Below are 19,242 nucleotides of genomic sequence, written 5' to 3'. Positions count from 1 at the left end.
TCTATATCTGACAAACCAGTGCAAGGCCCTGTGACACGCATCTGATGCCTGAGGGATGGAGGGATGTGCACTGGCACCCAGAAGGGTTCTGCAGCACCCAGACAGGAATTTCACCTCCGGAGCTGTTGGAAATACACTCCCCAGGGCTTCCCTGCCCCAAGGTGTGCAAATTCCCTGTCTCAGCACACATTCCCTGCAGGTCAGTGTTAGGCTGACCATGCTCACACCCAGCACATCACCCCAGCTGCCCCAGGCCACAACAGGAACCACAGACTTGTCTCTAAAACAAAGCCAGAAGACCTAGGTCAACCTGTTTGTCAGCAAAGCAACTGCTCAAGGGAGGATGTGGCCTGGCTCCTGCCTGCCATCGAGGAAACAAACTCCTCCATCCTCCATGAATCCTGAACTGTGCATGCTGCACAGTAGGGCCAAGCATGCTCATGTCCCTGCAAACAGACCCACGGAGTAAGGAGGGAGCCGTCCTAAATATTTGTTACCCTTTTGACCCTTTGAGTCCACACACTCCCATCAGCCCAGAAAGGCTGGAGATAAAGCTTTAAATGCTCAAAATGGGATTTCAAAGTCTTAAGTTTTCCTGAAGGTTGAAGTGTACATCCCACACCACCCCAGGCTTGGATCACACTGCCCAGCACTGTCACAACAGCAGATGGCACCCACCAAAGTCATTACAAAAGCAGGGGAAAAACTATTACACTAAAGTAATTAGAGTCTTAGAAACCACAAATTCCTCCACAGGGGAAGCCAATACCCAAGAACTAAGAAATGCTGCCAGTCCAGCAACAAAATCAATCCATTTCTGCAGGAAAAAACGTGCAGTGCTGCCAAAGGCATCCTGCTCTGTGGCACACATGCAGCAGCTCTTCATCCAGGGCAGGCAGACACTGCACTGTGATGCTCCTGGGCTCCTCTGAGCCCCTGAGAACACAGGAGGGACAGGCTGAGGTGAGCTGCCCTCACCCAAGCACACCCAGCAGCAGCATCCAGCCCAAAGCTCTGCAGCTCACTGTGCTGGGAAAAAAAACCCCAACAAAACCAACAAACAAAATAAACAACCAAGGGAAGTATCTCAGAGAAAAAACAAACATAGTTGTCGTGGTTGGGGGGGGAGGTGAATTCTTCCAGGGGGATGTGGGCAGTCCAATCAGTGATCAGCTTTTCTGCTGGCACCTGGGTTGGTCACTCGGAGGTTTGGACACGCCTCTGAGGACACAAAGAGTTAAAAGCAGGAGTCTGAGGGGCTCGGCCTCTTTTTCGGATCTGGGTTTCAGCAGAGAGAGGTCTCAGGCCTCCTTCCCCCCCCCGGCCACGAGGCTGGGTGGGGGAGGGGAAACACGTGGTCGGCTCAGGTAAGCCGGAGCCCCCAGGGGGGGGAGAAGAGAGGGGACAGGACTGGAACTGAGCTGCCCCGTCCAGGATGGAGGGGTGGAAAACTGTGGAAGTGCCTTCTGTGTGTTCTCACCCCCCTCCTCCCCCCCCAAACTCCGGGAGAAGGTGCCCAGCCACGTGGGGGTTTGCGGAGCCTGGGAGTGCCTGAGCCTGCACCCTGCCGAGAAAAAACTGTTAACCCTTGCTTGGCAGAAAGAAACTTTTCTTAGACATTGATTCTCATGACTGGTGGTTTGCGGAGAGAGGGAAGCGGCCTGGGACCGAGATGATAAAGCATGATTGGAAGGAACTCGATGGAAGAATGAGAGGAGTAGCCTTAGAGCTGGACTTTTCTTGCATAATGTCAGCCATGGACTGAACTTGAGTCTCTTTTGAACATAAACTGCATTTTTGGGTGGATGCAGCTGCCCTTGCTTTTGCTACAGTGACTGGCACTTGAAGAGTTGGAGCGAGCAGAGAAAAGAGGGGGAGGGTGAGGTGGTGCCCTCTGCCCTCAGGGCAGACCTGCTCCTGGAACCCTGGCCCCTGGGTGAAAAGGGGAGAGCTCGGCATGCAGCATCCTTAAAAAGCCCTGTATGTAGTTGTGGCCTATGAGACAGCGGTGAGAGCGCTGGACATAGGAAAAAGAGAGTGTCACCTTAGCAGACTTCTCCGGGCGGTGCTATGGGTGACATGGAAACACATAAGGGGTGGACCCGTGTTTTCTGAGGAACAGTTTGTGGTGCGAGAGAGACTCCTCTCTCCCTTGCTGAATTGAAGATTAGTTTGTTTTTGAGTGGTGATTGTTTGATCTAAAACCCAGGGGTTGGTCTGTGAAGAGTGATGGGTGGGGAGGTAGAAACTGGGAGAAGAAATGTTCTAAGAAGTTTTCATTTCTGTCTCTGTGTGTGTTTAAGAGTATTTCTGTCCCTGTTCTTATGTAATTAATAAAGTTTTGGTGGGTTTTTTTGTTTTCAAGATTTAAGCCTGCTCTGCTCTGTTCCTGATCACATCCCACAGGAGTTGTTAGAGAAAAAAAACATATATTCATGGGTGCACTAACATCTGGCTAGTGCTAACCCATGACAATAGTTTTAAACAAAGATAACATAAGAGCAGTGCACCCTCCCAGATAAGCCCACTCATCCCCCTTCAAAAAACCTCAGGTTCAAGCCCCACGCACCAGCCTGTTCCCGAAAACACACACTGCTCTTTCTGTCCCCTGCTCCTGCCCCAAGTCTGCTGCTCCCTGAGCATGGGGCCGTGCAGAGGGCTGTCTGCTGTGCTGGAGACCCCATCCCCGCTGGGTCACTAGGCTCCATTCGGACAACAGCACAGGCAGAACAACAGCCTGTCTATTGGAGTACTGACTCCCCACCACAAGCGAGTTGGCTGGCATTTTAACAGGAAATTCAGAGAAATTACTTCAACAGAAACATGCCCAACACAAGTTGGTGCCTTTGGCCAAGCATGAGCACAAAAAGCCCAGAATAAGGGAAAGCCCAAGCAAGGTCTTTGTCCTCAGTACCCTGCTTGTCCCACTGCCCTCTGCCAGTCTAAGCCCAAACTCTCCCCACGACAGAAAACACCAGAGAGAGGGCAAAGAAAAGGCTTAGCAAGGAATTATCCATTAACAAAGAGGGAGATGCTTAAGTCAGATTAAATTCTCACCTTTCTGCATCCATTTTGCTTAGTGTATAAAATTCCTTTTATTTGCTTTATAAACAAAGGCTCTGTTTTTTTAGTGCCTGAAAACCAGCAGCCACCTGTCTTCCTGCAGTATTCTGCATTTGAATACCATAAAAGCACATCACCTTTTTGTTATATATGGTTAATGTTTTTCTGAGATCCATTTCTCCCAGAATTACAACAGATACAACCCAAGTGAACGCACAGAATGAAAAACGTTTCATTTGGAGATTTTTTTAAAGCAGTGGCCAAAGGAAAACTATGAGAAAGCTTTTGTATTTTCAGTCGTATCAGTTCAGCGCTCATTTAAAACAATATCCAGATAAGAAAACAACAAACCAGGCTGGTTTGGCTCCAGTCTAACCAATTTTCTGGCCCCTTTGCAGTGACACAAGTCCTCAGCTGCTGCCAGCGCACGGCGGAAGCCAAGCCCAGCACTAGAGCTGCACTACACTTGACTTTCACTTCTCGTGGTCTCAAAAGCCACCAAACACACACAAACACACAGACCCTGCCCTGCAACGCTTCCTGGGGCCTTCCACTGAAAAACCTGCAGCTTCAGCAGCCCCCAGCACATGTGACCTTTTCTCACATCCTCAGGAACAAGGCCCTACCCAGTGTGTGCATCCACATTGCAAAGAGCCCAAGAGACACAAATGAGGTGAGTTTTAGAAGTGCTGGCTGTCTTCAGCTGCTGAAGAGAGAGGGAGGAAGAGGACAGATCACGTGTATGTATATAACTGTATTATCTCAGAGTGTACAACTGTTCCCCAAAATTTAGCAACCCTTTTACAGCTTATTTGCTGCCTCATCTGTTGCAACCCTATAGTGCATTTACGTGGAAAGCCAAGCAAAAGTCCAAATTTTAAAATAAATGCCAAAGGGCAAAGTAGGTGAGATACACAGAAAACGAGAGGAAAAGTCAAATTTGAGAATTAAAAGCTAAAAGAGGGGGAAATGGAGGTGTACAACTACCTTTGGGACATACCTGTCACAGCTAAAATTATCATGACTCCTGAGACTGGTAACGCTCCAGGGCAGAGGGACCACTCCCCACTGCAATGCACAATCAGGAAATGTGAGGATACCTCAAAAAATAGCAGGGAGAAGTTCCCATTTTTTCATTTTGCTCAAGGAACCTGACTGTACATGAGAGAATTCAAATGATGCCTGGGAACTGAGCAAACTCACTTGGCAAACCATATGGGCATATGGAATTGAGCAATTTCTATCCACAGAAAAGCCTTTCCACAGCCAGGGATTCAAAGACCAGGTCAGGGCAAACTCAAATTGTGTGGTCTTTAAGAGCATTTTTTTTTTTAGCATCACATTTGTGACTCCTCGGTTTTCCCACCCCCAGTTCCTGCACTGCCATCTGATCCCATTTACACACTCTTACTCAAGCTTGCAGAAAGGCTACAGAGCTCAATTTACAAGAGCTCAGACTCACAGAGAAGTCGTCATTCCAGACTGCTGGGCATAAAAAAGAATAATGAAAACCCATAAACTCTGGGCTTGGCCATCCAATGTTTATGGAACTGCCATAAACCTCTGCAAAGTCAGAATAAAATCTGTGCCCCAACGACTTTGCATTCAAAACTCCAGGAGAAGAGAAGAGGTGGGAACAGTGATCAGAGGAAGAAGGGCAAGCAGGGAGACAGTGTGAGTCAGCACATATGGCAGCAGTCACAACACAATGCAGCCTTGCAGATGCCAAGAGGTTTGTGGGCTTCTCAGCAAAGCCACATTTTGGGAAGAAATCAGCAGGGAGGCAATGAGGCAGCTCTCAGCAGGTGATGGGGAGCTTGTGTCCATGAGCCTGCTGCAAACCCAGCCCTCAGCTGGATGTAGCAGATGCACGATGGTAAAACCTCAAGGATGAAAAACAGTCAGTAAAGCTGGGTATGAGCAGGCCAAAACTGTATTTATACTGGCCAGAAAGAAGAAAGTTTAAAAACACAAGAAAAAATGGCCAGCCAGAAATCCTGGCTCTGTCAGAATCCTCTGAAGACACCAAAACACTGAGACACCACAGCTGCACCTGGGACAGGTGAGAGGAACGGACTGTAAGGTGGGATGCAAACACACAGAGCATCTTATGAAATGGCATGGGAGGAAAATCTCACCAGAAGGAGGAGGAGAAGACAAAGGGTCTCAGGAGTTGGCCCAGGGTGGTGCAGGGGAGGGCAGAATGGGAGATCATCTGTGCATGGGACACATCGTGGGAAGCAAGAATTGTGCAAAGGTTGGGCTGTAGCTGTGAGAAGCAGGGTGTGGGGTCAGGGAGGCCAAGAGGGGTTGGCAGAGAAGGTGTGCACTGCAGACAGGAGAGGAGCCCCATGGGCAGTCAGGAAGGGAAGAAGGAATTGATGAGGAGAAGGGGCCTGCCAGGATCAGGTGCTAACACAGCTCAGAGTAAGGCTCTGCATAGCCCTCCACGGGCAGCAGGAGAACAACCTCCTAAACAGCAAGACATCATTGCTAAGGGTCTCACTGGACATGGTTCTGGGTCAGAGCCCATTCACTTCCATCTCCATCCAGGAGTTAGGTGGCAGACTGTGCCATCCTGCAGCTCTAAATGCAGCGCCAGCATCACAAGGCTGCCGTGCCCCACTCTTCCCCTGTTCTGCATTGCATGGAAATGGCTGCACCTCTCAGGAGCTCTCAGAGAAATAAAAAGCCATGTCATGGGGAAGGCGAGGATGAGTGCACAGTCCTGGCACCCTGCTAGAAAACATTTGCAGTGGAAATGACTCACTCTTTCCATCCGAAAGCTCAGAGCGAAAAGCCAGCCCCCTCTCGTGTGCTTCCTTCTACCCTGCCCAAGTTCTGTGCAGAAGCATTTCACCAACCCACACCTCTACCCCTCCTGCCTCAGTGGCCCTGAGTGGCACCAGAGCCTGAGTTCTGGGTATTTTGGAAGGTGAATGTCTACTTTTTCAATGTAATGCCCACTTTCCAGTGAAAAAGCATGTGGCTACAGTCATAGTGCTGTCCCTGACAGTGACACAGTAATGGTGCGAGACACCAGCTTGGAAAAGGCTTGAAGAAACAGTCAAAAAGTTGATGTCAGTGTAGACATGCAAACATTTACCTAGGTCTATCAAATAAAATTAATTCAGGTCTTGAAGTGTCTTAAAATTGGTTTAGAAATTACAGAAAGCCAGAGTAATCAGCATATGACTCTTCATTTTCCTTCCACTTACTCAGAAGTGAACTCCACAGTTCACAGCCCTTAGCAGATCCCATTCTGAAGCAGAGTACTGCAGCCACGAGGGGCAGGAACACTGTTTTTTTCCTGAAAGCTTGAGATTCTTGCATAATCACTTAAGCAAACATCCCTCAGAAAACAGCTGCATTGCAATGAAGCAGTGAGAGTTCACAGCCCAAGTGTGAGTGACCCAGCCTAGAAGGCAGTGCTGCCACTCCACCCCACCTGCACTTCACCTTCACACATCGCCTCTGAAAACGATGCCTGGAACGAGTGCAGAGTCAGCAGGAAAAGCACTGGCAAGTGATAGCTGGGGGCACGACCCATGTCTGGCACGAGCACACACTCGAGGTGATCCAGCACTGTTCCTGCACAGGGCAGTGCACTAGGTCAAGCATGCGAGATTGCTTTCAGTATAGTCTCCCCTCGTGACTCTCCTCAGGATCACCAAGTGCTTCTGTGTGACAGTGACAGCTCAGTACACGCTGCCATGGAGTCTCCAGTCCCCAGCCACAGCACCTGAAGTCCCGTGAGCCCCTGCCTGCACAGGTACATCCTGGCTCAAATCCAGCCCCTCTCCTCCAGAAGCAGAGGGAAGGATATCAGGGTAGCTCTACAGTCGGACAAACTGCACCTGCATCCAGCTGAGCATCTGCTGCAGCGCTTGAGAGATGTGCAAACACATCACAGCTTTTATTTTCTCCTCCGAAAATAATAGAGCTAATAGAAATTGGCAAAAGGGTACTGGTCTCTATGGGACAGCTGAAATTCTGGCAGATAGGACTTCTCAAAACATTCTGTAAGCACAGGCGTGCTAAAAAAGGAAAATAGTAATTACAATGGCAATAATACATGTTATTTATTTAGGTTCTTAACTAGAACATCCCGAAGTACTTTTCAGATGTCACTTGTATTTCATCATTTATTTATGTAGTATCAGTTTTATATTTAGCATCCAAATCCAGAACAGCCAGCTCCAGGACATCTTAAAGCAATTAATGGCACATAAGCAGAACCCCTCCTTTTCCTGTCTGTCTCAAACTCTTGTTTTTCACTTAGAAAGCCACTCGCACGCAAGGCTGAGCCAACAGCACAGCCACTGCCCCAGGCGAGCAGGGGAACACTCCCAGCTCCACTGGGGCATCGACAGAGTCAGGACGAGGGGAAGGGACTTGTCCAAGCCCAGGGAGCAGCACTGGGGGAGAAACAGAGCAGGAAGCCACAGGCCAGTTTGGGCTGCCTCAGCAGTACAGCGAACACCCCAGCAGTGCAGCCAAACTCCAGCCATGTCAGCAGGGTTTCAGCAGCTCAGGAAGTTGTCTCAGCCTCATCTGTGCTCCATTTTCAGGCAGCAGGCACTGGACACAGGTGCAAAGGGGCTGCAAAGTTAAACTCTGTTCCCCCCAGCAAATGCAGGAGAGGCTGTGGATGGGCTCTGCAAGAGACAGACTCTTTGAGGCTTCAACCCACCCACAGACAAAATGCCGCTGTCAACAGAAGCATCTCAAAGCTTCCCCAAATAAAAACATCCGTACAATTGACAGCATCGTGCAACAGGACAAGGGAGAGTTTAGGGCTCCCCAGGCACAGAGGGAAAGGCAGAACTGTAAGCAAAACCTGTCTGAGTCTCTCCTGGAACCCCAAAGTGGCACGGAAAGCAGTTCTCTACTGGAAGCTGGGTTTGTCTCCCTGAACAGCAGCTTTGCGGGTATTCAGCCCACCCCAGCCAGCACCATCACCTCCCTCCAAGAGATGAAGACTCCCTTTTCCTCCCCTGACCATGACCTTTCTACCTGCCCCTGTCACAAATGCAGCTCCTGCCAAGCCTCTCGTATCCCTGTGTCCCCCATCCCTTTCTGGCTGGCACAGCAGCTCCCTTGAGTCCCTGCTCCAGCTCACCCCGTGTCCCCAAGGGCCGAATACAGAGCCTGTGCTTGGCAGGCTGACAGAGCCCTGGCAGACATGGAGCCAGCTGCCCTTCTGAGCCCTGGCTTCTTTCAGACCTACAGGACACATGCCCTGCTCCACACACAGACACTGCAGCCCAGGCCACATCCCAGGCTCCTGACCACTGCCAAAATACAGCTACATGTACGGCTGTTATGGCTCTCCAGAGCAATGTACAGCACTCCGACACCACCAGCTCCTACTCCTGCACAGGGGAGATGTTGTTTTCCTGGCTTCTCCCATGCAGTGTCCTTGGTCAGAGGACAGAGAGGCCGGGCTGCAGTGGGGATGTCACCCAGCATGGAGCCAGGGGCAGGATGAAGGAGTGGGGAATGCTGTGAACCAGCACAAAGTCTCCTTCCAGATGCAACCGCTCCCAGGAACAGTCCTGTGACAGGAGATATTAATAGGGGAGAGAAGAAACTGCTTTTGTGAGAAAGAGGGGTGAGAAAGGGGTCAGGAAAAAACGCAGCCCTGACCCCATTAGAGAAGCCGCAGGAGGCAGGGAAAAACTCTAAGGATAAGTCAGGGCTGTGTTGAAGGAAAGAGGAGCCAGAAAGGGAGAGCTTTGATTTGTACTTTTAAGGGAATGAAAGATATGGAGAGAGTTGGTGGCAGGGAAGCCTATTCCAGCATTTTTAAGATGATAACGATGGCCACAAAGGTATAAGAAACTACTCTTTTCTTCCTTGCACAAAGCAGGAGTGAGGGGCCAATTAACCAGGGATGCTGAAGCACACGTGTACCCCACGACTGGCTGTGTTCAGCTGCTGTGTGTGACCATGACTTGCATTCTCAGGCCACAGAAATGTCAAAAGCTTTGTGCAATTTTGCACCATTAGAGATAATAAATCAGCATGCAGAAGGCTAAGTGAAATAATGAAAGAGCCACCCAGCTGCACATAGCAAATGATGCTACACTACACACTACAGCAGCTAGCCCCACTTCAAATGCTCCTGGTGTTGGGGGAGATACCTACAAATCTCTCCAGATACCCGAACAGGCTGAAACAAAGCGCAGGAGCCATCCCCTCACTGGATTCTGAGCGCACAGATCCCAGCCGCAGTGCTGGCACTGGCTGCAGGCACCACCACCAACCATCTGTTCCAGGCGTTTCACTGCACTGACAGTGGCAGGTTGGGGCAGATGCTGCCAGTGCAGGGACACCTGCATTTTCATGACATTGTCCTCAGGACAGAACAAACCATTCTCAACCTTGCCCAGCGAATGCTAAAACCCTGGCTAGCAAAACGTGGTGAGAGATAAACACACGAGGGCTGGATGCTTTGTTCTCTTTCTAGAGCTTTCCTATAACAGGCAGGATGCAAACACTTAGGTGATGCCTTGGGATAAGATTTTGCACCCCTCAAAAGCTTGTCATTGCCTCCAAGAACCTTGAGAAGTGGACACACTGACTGCAGCTCTTCCTTTAAGTCATACCTCAGCACACAGGCACACACAGAAGAGCAAGGGATTGCTCCATCTCTTAAGGGCTGGGTATCAGTAGGAGATATGCCAGGGATTTGTCCCCGCATAGCTGCAGAGTGTACTTGGAGCCTTGCTCCTCTCCATCAAGTCATGCCCTTCATCCCCTCCACAACTGGTGTGTGCTCAGGCAGGAGCAAACCCAGTCACTTCCCTGGCACATTGTTGCCCAGGCCATGGCACTCGGCCAGCCCTGGGCTAAATCCAGCCCCTCAAGGCACAGGAGTCCTGATTCACCAAAGCATGTGATTAATTTTAAGAATGTTTGTAAGTGTTTTCTTGAATAAGCCCCCATGAACAACATTCTCTCCACAAACACTTCCACAGGAGTCACTTGTGAGGAGGTTCTGGAGGCACCAGGCAGAGCAGGCAAATCCTGCCCTGGTTAAACCAACAGCAAAACTCACGCCCACTTATGCAGGGCAGAACTTCCTCCCATGTCTCATTTATGTCTGTTTTTCTATGTAAAATGTGCAAACACAGCATGTTGACTACCCCCAGGGGGAACACGCATATATTCTGTCTGTCTTTAGTGCCAAGATCACTACAAACGCTGCATATAAACAGGCTTCACATTGATCAAAGTGAATTTAGTTTATTAAAAGAGGATTCTATGCAGAAAGCTGATTTCCTCTGCATGAGCATAAATTAAGACACTAATAACATAGTTTAAGCTGACAAAAAAAACCCACAGAAAGAACAAAATGCCTTTTTGCCTCCAGTCAAAACCTCCTTGGTATCACTATTAAGGAGCTTTATATCTCCTTTTTGTGTCTGACTGAAACTGAGCCACCCATAGGAGCCCAGCCCAGCCAGGATCAAACAAAACCCATCTCCTCCTGGCATGCTGCCCACCCTCTCACAGGGAGTTTTCAGAGAGCACATCCCACAGCACCACGTAGCACAGTGAGCAGACACTTGCTCTGAATACCTCTGGATGGCAAGGATCCACTCAGCTGTTTGTAAGCAGAGGTTCTTCCACTGCCATTGCTGGCAGATGCGTGGCCCAGACCTATGAGTGCCACCAAGCTGTGCCCTGAGAGTACCCAGAGATGCTCCCCTGGCCTGGCTGACCCAATGTGGGCAAACCCTTTGCAGCTGCTCCTTCTGAGATAAGATGCTCTGGCTTGTACCCCTTCTAAAATCTTCATGGCAAAGCAGTAAATGCATCTTCATTTAAACTGTATAGAAATGATCTAAAGAAAATCAGAGCAATTGTGTGAGACTTAAAATTGCCACCAGATGACTGCATTTGGCAGCACTGTGGGAAAATGCATCATCTGTGTTTTGTCAAGTGCTTGCTGCTCTGATCTCGTGCCTCCCACACTTTTAATTTCTCTGTCACGACACAGAGAACGACACTTCTGGAAAACCTGCACATGGGTTGAGACACAGCCCCCTCTTCTTGCAGGGCCCCAGTGCTGAGCACATCCCGAAGAGACAGGGCAGGCACAGGGTGTCTCTCAGCTTTGGTCTCACATCCACCCAAACAAGTGCAGCTGATTTGGATCCTCAGGCAGAAGGAAGAGCCTTTGCTGTTGTCCTGGCAGTGTCACAAGACCCAGGATCTCATTTACACACCTGTGCTCCTAAACCGCTGACCTCTACTATGCCCCACTGCACTCCATGGGGCGCAGATGGGGTGAAGTGCACAGGCACTTCCATCAGAACAAGGACCTGAGCACACATGTGCATCCCCCTGGCAAGTGTCTGAGCTTTGCAGCTGCCTGGGTCCCACATCAGCCAGTGCCTCCGAGCAGGGTTCTCCTGCCTTGCTGCTCAGCTTTCCCACTATTACTCAGCAACATCAGAGGATGGGAGGAAGGAGATTGCACTGAAGGTCTGAGCCAAAATCACCCGTCTGCATCCACTGCCAAGGTCCCTGGCTGCTCTCTTTCAGCTCTAGCCCAGATGCCTCTCCCAGGTATCATCAGCACTTTGGCTCTGAAGTTGCACGTCTAACACAGTATTTTACTGTTGATGCCCCAAGGTTTAAGCTGCTGGTCTTTCACATAAGAATAGTTTAAGTTATCACACTTGGACTTTGACTGCTCCTTTCTTTAACCTAATCTTAAAATTTTCCTTTATCTTTCAAGTGTATCATTTATCCCATCTGCCAACAAACACTTCCACTAGATTTGTCTGTTTATTTAAACAGTGGCATTATTTGTCAATTATCCTGCCAAAACTTCATCCCCAGTTGTAATCAGTAGCACACATCAGGGACCATTCAAAGCCGAAATTGATACAATCTGCCCAGTAGCCTCTTGAAGAAAAGAGCACAGAGAGAAGCAGGGTTCTCACAGAGCGCGGCTGCCTGCAGCACCCCGGCACTCCCAGTGCTGCTCTGCAGGGCTGTGCCTGCTTTCAAGGCATTCCTGCTGAACTGCTCCTCCCCACCAAGACCTCCCCTACCCAGCCTGTCTGTGAAGGAGATGCAAGGCCAGAATGACAGCCAGGATACTGGGAACAGCAGCAGAGTAAGAGGGAACAAGAGCCCCAAGTGAACTGCACTCCATCCTTCCCACAGGGCCCAAAGCTCCCCACCACAGATTGTGCTCACTTCCACTGCTGCAGGGCCAGATTACAGCTCTGCTTACCCTGACAGAAACAGCACTGACTGCATCCTAGCAGCTGGTCCAAAGGGCAGAGTGTGGACACAGGCACTCCAGGACACCTCAGAAAGGGACAACCTCCCCTCACTGCCCACCACCACCATAGCCAACGCTTCCCTTTCACAAGCACAAAGGAGCAAAGCCCAGCCAAAGCCAACAACATAAATATTCCTTGCACTGGACAGGCATAAATCGAAGACCAGGAACAGAAATAAGATGGCATGGGCTTCACTGCACCTGTAAGACAGCAGATTTGTAACCACACTGTCCCAGACATTGCAATCCCTCAGGTTGGGCACGGCGCTTCTGGCTAGAGAGACACCTCCTTTAACGCACAAATTGTGGCTCTCTACAAGCTGACCACTTACATGACGTTAAAAGCTTTCCTCACTGAGATGTTTTCATTTATGAGCATTTCATTCACTGACTACAAACAGCTCCTTACTCCAGACTGTTCCTAGTCTCGAGGAGTGCCCTGAATGCCCAAAGTGCCGAGCTCAATCAGCACACTGAAAAGAGGCCCATGGTGTCCACCCCTCCAGGGGATGAAGGTGTGTGCTCTGGTACCTGCAGCATTAGCTCTGCTCACCACCCCTTCATCTCTTTCACGCTCACCACCAGAGATACCTGTGCTTTCAGCTACAATAGCCCAAAGGCAAGCAGAAAGCCAAGACACTTCACAAGATGACCGAGGGAGTATTAAACTATTCACATACTTTTTATTGACTCAACACCACCTGCTAGGTCCAGGATGCAGGAAGAGGACGGAATCCTGTCAGGAAAACGCTCCAGTGCAACTCCAGTCTGCTTCAGAAAGTCCCAAATCCTGACACAGCGCATCACTTGCTGCCAGCCTGCTCCATGCAGTTATCTAACGCCAGCTCCTACTCTCTGCGTACCCACTGGCCACCCCCTGCTTCCCAGAGCCCCCCCTGAGCTCAGCACTGCCCCGGGGTGAGGCACAGCTGAGATCACAGTCCTGATGCTGGGCCCTTCCATCTGCCCCACACTGGCTGTGGCAAGGGCAGGGTAGATGGAATGGGGAGGTGCTCACACAGTGCTCTGCAGCTGCCCAGCACCACCAGCACCAAAACGGAGACTCACCTGGGGAACAGGATCAGAAACTACGATTTCTTATCTGGCCCTCGCTCCACCACTCCCTGCCAGGTCCTCTCTGTACCCTCCCAGCAGCCAGCACACCAGTGCACAGACATCCCTTCCCCACAAAGATGGCGAACCAGTAGATAGAGGGGAGCCAGCCTTTTGCTGGAGCAAACCTCAACTTTAATCACTGAGGAAGGTCAAAATGCCATCTGAGACAGTCCTATAAGCTTGTGCCACCTCCTTCTCCACTCCTTGATCATTGCAGTGTCTCATGGCTCTTCCTAGTGATGCAGAAGTGGTGGGATTTATTTGTTGCTGATGAACTGTCGAAAGCAGGGAACTCTGCCAGGACCTAGGGATCAGAAACACCTGCCCTCACCCTCCTCTGGTGCTTGGCTGCAAACACAGGAGGCAGCACAGCAGCTCTGGGGATCTGCCTGCCAGAAAGAGAGAGAAGTTGGCAGGGGCAGCATGGGCAATGAAATGAAATCCTAGAGAGGATCAGAAAAAGAGTGGCTGCCTGACAGACTCTGACGGCTTCTTTGGGTTCCCGTCAAGGTTTTATTTATCCTCATCTGCAGTCCCACCCATCCCTTCCCCTTCCGAGAGAAGGAACCTGACACAGGCGCCACATGACCATTTGCCTTCTGGTATACCAAAGCTCTTCTGATCCTATATGTGCAATTTTAATGTTAATGAAAAGTTCCATCAGCTTGTACAAAGCCTTTGTCCATGTGTATTGTTGAAAGAGGGAAAGCAAATCGCATGGAAGCCCATAAGGATTCCCAAACAACTGCACAGAGGAAGCAAAAACTAGCACGAGGAAATCAGGCTGGATTATCACTGTGGCTTTTATTTTTTTTTTCTGGCTTAGAAATCTGTAAATTTACAAGAAAACTCAGTTTTTAAAAGAAATGTTCAAACCTCTCAATTTATTTAACAGCACATGCCATTCAATCTAATCTAATAGTAGATAACTAATAGGAATTATTTGCTGAACTTGTACTGCACTTTCTTCCTATCCCATTGCCTAATCTTTCTTCCATCAAAGTCAAGGTCAAAGTTGATTACACGCTAGAGTAATTCAATGAGCACCAGTGAAACACATCCAACAAAGCCCCGGGAAGCTGTGAGCTGACCCCGGCATCCTCCCAAGGCACAGCACTACCGTTTGCACAGCTGTGAGCACAACAAAGACAACCTGCTGCAGCATCCCACATGCCGGGATGAAGCGGATCTGATAACGCATGTGACTTTCACCCAGACATTTGAGCGCGATTCCCGGGATATATCAGGCTCCCAGCTTACGCCAGCGCCTGTGCCTCCTACCTTGCCAGGTCGTGCCCTTCAGTCCTGCCCTATCCATGTGCCGGTTTCACACTGTCCGCACCCTGTTACTCCGTTACCTGTTCGCTCAGTGCCCTGCACTCACTCACAGATTCCCGTTAGTCCCTGCTGCCACCAACCCAGCACCAAGGCACGCCAGGACGAAGCGCCGCTTCCCTGCGATCCTCTCGGCTCTGAGCGCTCAGAGGGGCGCGGTGGCGGCAGGTGGGGCGGCCGGCGGGATGGCACGGCACAACACACACACACAGATCTCTCCCAAAGAGCGATCCCCATCCCCTGCCTTGACCAACCGCGCCCTCCTCATCCCTTGTCCAGCTCTTCCCAAATCCTGCCCCGCCGCGCCCTGCGCATCCCCCGCTCTGCCAAGCCCCGACCCAGCTCTGCCCTTTCTCCAGGTCCTCTCCAGCCCCCTCCTCTTCCTTTCCCCGCTCTCAGCGCATCCCCTACCCAGCTCTGCCCCTTCCCAGCGCCGCCGGGCTCCTCCCGCTGCCGCCGTCGCCGAGCGGGACCCGGGCGCGGCCCCTCCCGGGCGCTGCCCGCGCTCACCAGGACGAAGGAGCTGCGCACCGCCTCCGAGACGCTCTGCCGCAGCTCGGCCGCCGTGCCCGGCTTGCTGAGCCGCTTCGTGAACTTCCTCACTTCCGACATGGCGACATGATCCGCGCCGAGCCGAGCCGAGCCTCAGCCTCTCTCCCGCGCTCTCTCGCTGCCGCCGGGCGGGCGCGGCCGGGCCGGGGCGGGCGGAGCCGCGGGGCGGGGCCGGGAGGGGCCCTGCTCGCCCCGCCCCGCCCGGCCCCGCTTTGTCCCCGCCGCAGGTGCCCCGGACCCCGCCTCGGCACAGCGACGGCCCCGGTGCCCCGGCCCGGCACCAGGTCAGCAAGGGCACGGCGTGCCGGGGCCCACCCGAGGGCAGCAGCCTCCGGCTGAAGGGGCTGGACGTTTGGAACAACATTACTCGGGGGAGACTCGGTGCCGAATGGAGCACGGGTCCGCTTGGGCTGGTGATCTCCCTGCTCTACCAGGTATTCCTGCAAGGCTAAGCTGGGTCCAGGACAAGACCTTTCCACTGAGCATCTCTGTGCTGGTTGGGGTTGCGTTAAATTTATTTTTCTCCACGGTAGCAGGATGTTTTGGATTTGTGCTGGAAACTGTCTTGATAATTAGGGATGTTTTCCTCACCGCTGAGCAGCGTTGACACAGAGTGAAGGCAAGAGCTTTTCTGCTCTTCACCTCACCCCAAAATTTCTGAGGGTGCAACAAGGAGTTGGGAGGGGACACAGCCAGGATAGCGCAACCCAGCTGACATCCCACACCCTATGGCATCAGCTGACTGGTATAAAGCTGGGTCAGAAGGAGGGAGTGGGGGCACCCAGAGTGTCCTCCCAAGTTACCATTACTCATGAGGGAGCTCTGCTGTCTTGGGGATGGCTAAACACTTGTCTGCCCTGGGAAGTTGCAAATGAAGTCCTTGTTTTGCTTTTCCTGTGTGACTTTTTCTTTACTTATTAAACTGTATTTAGTTTCCTCACTTATACCCTTCTGATTATGCCCCCAATCCCACCGGGGGGAAGGGATGGAACAGCTGTGTGCAGCTGAGCTGCAAGCTGGGGTTAAATGAGAAAATATCGAACCTTTCGAGTTTGCTCTAGGAAAGTGAATTGATTAGAGAGGCCATGATCACATTTTCTTGCCCAGCTGCAAAACCAAGAAGTAAGGATATGAAAAGAAGGCTTCTTAGGACTCAATTCCTACTCCTCATTAGTCATTGTGCACTTGTTTGAAGGATGGTGATTTTGAAATTACAATAGAAAGTCTTTGTTTTGTTCATTAAAGCCTGTTATTTGTTTTTTAATTATATTGTGAGTTGTGTCTTCACAGCAAGATACCGGATTGAATAGAATTGTCATATAGGAATTTACACACGTTGTGCCATATGACTGATTAAATACTATCTGCAAGGATCTCACTGGAATTATAGGCATGCTGTAAGTCACACAACATATAGAGAAATAGTTTTGATTATAAGAGCCAATCTGTAGGGGGTAATGAATACAGCCATTATGATCCAAACCATTCAAAATGTTATTTGTGACTCCTAAAGCATGCAAGCCAATTATTGTTCTGCATTTTAGCAGTTCACTGAAGGGGCAGCAGTCACCATTTCATATGAAACATTGCTCTGTTTTTTTACATCAGAAGCAAAACAAATCTGAAATTTTATTGTTAATTATCAAATATCTAGTAGATGTGGGATAAAAAATGTTGATGAGTTAAAGAATTTGCATTTTCACAAACATGAAGCTTTTCCAAACCTAAGTTAATTGAAAAGCATTGTGATATACAATTCCAGTAGCAGCACAGTGAGGCTCACTTCCTTATCCCCACACCCCTGAACGTTCTTGCAGAGATTTTGTCAACCACTTCAAGTCCTCAGAGCACAGCCCCAGCGATTCTCATGCAGTAAACTGGCAAAATAAAATTACTAGGTCTCCTTCACCTGGTCGCAAAAGGACAGGTAACACAAAAGGATAGGTAACAGCTTGTCACATGAGTGTTCATCCTGGCTGCTGGGGAGAGCCCCTGGCCCCTGTGGTTCCTCAGAGGGGGCTGGGCACTGCAGGAGAGCCCACACCAGTGACTGGGGTCAACACCTGTGGCAGAGCCATTTCTGCCTTTCATTTGCTACATTAGGAAGAGCTCTGAGAACCAGAGTGTTTGTCTAGGGAGGAGAGTGCTGTGATGGTCACTTGACAAGAAATAAACCCTCCCGAAAACCACACATTCCATTCCTTATCCAGACAGAAGCAAAAGGCTCCTACTAAGATTGAGTCTGGTTCCATGCCAGCATCTGAAGAGCTGCCCATCAGCATCCCACTGACCTGAGCTCAGCAGCCAGGGAAGACCAGTGAACAGTGAGGCTGTTTTTTTAAGCAAAGCATAAAATGGAAAATAAAAGCAAAGGGAAGGATCCATCACATGAAAACAACCTGCAGAAAGCTGTGACTCCCTCTTGGGCAGACTAAACATCAGAGTAAGAGTCTCAAGCACAAAAAGTGTTAAGGCAAGACAGCAGCAGTCACAGCACCACTGCTACAGACAAACCCAGGCCTGCAAGGACTGTAGTTTTCCTCTCCTTTTTCACAGGGAAAAAAAAGGCCAGTAATGGTTTATCAGCATAAGAAGGGCACCCAAGGACACGCAGGGGCATTCTGGAAGTGTTGGGGAGTTGCACTACCTCAGGTAATCAAACTTTCTCCAACTCAGTCTGCCACAGGGAACTCACGATTGAAATGTGCTAAAATTTTCATCTTTTTGGCTTTTTGTTGAGACTATAGCCTTGAAGTCTCCAACATCATTTTGATCCCACACCTGCCTGACTGATCAGAGAGTGAGCAGCAGCAGCAGCAGCTTGTTATGCCCACTGAGGATGCACACTGGAAGGTGTAGCCAACCTGGGCAAAACAGCTCTCCTGCCATCTCCTGCCACACCTCTTCCCCAGCTCTGCTGGACAGCACAGACTACAGGAAGAGACAATTTGCAGAGGACATCATATTAAACTGATAGTGGTATCCTTCCCACTTAGCAGTAGCACTGTAGCACAGAAGATGCACTAAGGAAGAATCTCTCTTTTTTTGACAAATATCTGTCAGTGCAGCTGACGCTGACATAAGGTCTGGAACAATATATAGGTGACCCCTGAACTGCTTCCACAAGCTTCCCAAAGGCACAGAAAGGTTAGTGGCAGATTTAGGATTTAATTTCTCAAGCCATCCAAGATAAAAGGCATTTAATATAATCAGCCAATAATCCCATTTTTCACTGCTTTCACTGGTTATCTGTGGGCCTTTCTATCACCTGCACATGAGCCTGCTCCTGAAAAACACTTACCTATGTGGTTAATTTAAGCAGGTGATTAACTGTTTCACTGCATTGGGGAGGGTCCTGCATTCCTCCAGGGAACGTGCCAGACTCAGTTACCCCGATCCAGATGTGTTTTTTGTGTCAGGCAGGAGAAGGATTATGAATGCCACTATGTCTTCCATTTCCCAGCTTCAAAATCCCTGTGAGATACAGCTGAATGTTTTTCAAGTACTTCAAAATTAAAACAAACAAACAAACAAACCAGAAAGTGACCTTAGAATGATATCTGCACACTGACCCCTCGTGATAGTGAAGCCAAGACACACACTGCCCTAGGTCCACATTGGAAGAGCTCCTTAAGCAACAATTTTTGTGTAAGCTTGTGCCTTCTGCCAAAGCAAGGGACAAATGAAGTGCCTGGGTATCTTGGTCATTCCTCAGCTGTACATGCAGCCAGCCAGCACTGCTGGTGTGCTCCGGGGAAATCTGGGAAGTCTCAGGATATACAAACACTGTGCAAGGCTAGGTATGGCAAGAGCAGCTGGCCAGACACCACAGCTATGGCTGTTCTGATGTCACCCATTGCTAGAGGTTT

At 50.0% G+C, this 19,242-nt stretch overlaps 1 protein-coding gene across 5 annotated transcripts in view; it reads right to left on the bottom strand.

Annotated features, from left to right (window-relative positions):
• DOCK11 (dedicator of cytokinesis 11) overlaps window positions 1-15,531 on the bottom strand; it is an 80,821-nt gene extending 65,290 nt beyond the window's left edge. For 3 of the 5 annotated variants that reach the window (XM_063421952.1, XM_063421955.1, XM_063421954.1), the window contains exon 1: window positions 15,233-15,531. In XM_063421952.1, coding sequence (XP_063278022.1) covers window positions 15,233-15,433 — 201 coding nt within the window. In that variant the 5' untranslated portion in view covers window positions 15,434-15,531. The remainder of the gene's footprint in view (window positions 1-15,232) is intronic. The other 2 variants (XM_063421956.1, XM_063421957.1) reach the window with 1 other exon arrangement.
• Window positions 15,532-19,242: the final 3,711 nt, after the last annotated feature.

The sequence above is a fragment of the Prinia subflava genome, chromosome Z (assembly GCF_021018805.1).
Source record: "Prinia subflava isolate CZ2003 ecotype Zambia chromosome Z, Cam_Psub_1.2, whole genome shotgun sequence".
NCBI classification, from domain to species: Eukaryota; Metazoa; Chordata; class Aves; order Passeriformes; family Cisticolidae; genus Prinia; species Prinia subflava.
Note: the sequence above shows the minus strand (reverse complement) of the source record. Positions and strands in the feature narration are given on the sequence as shown.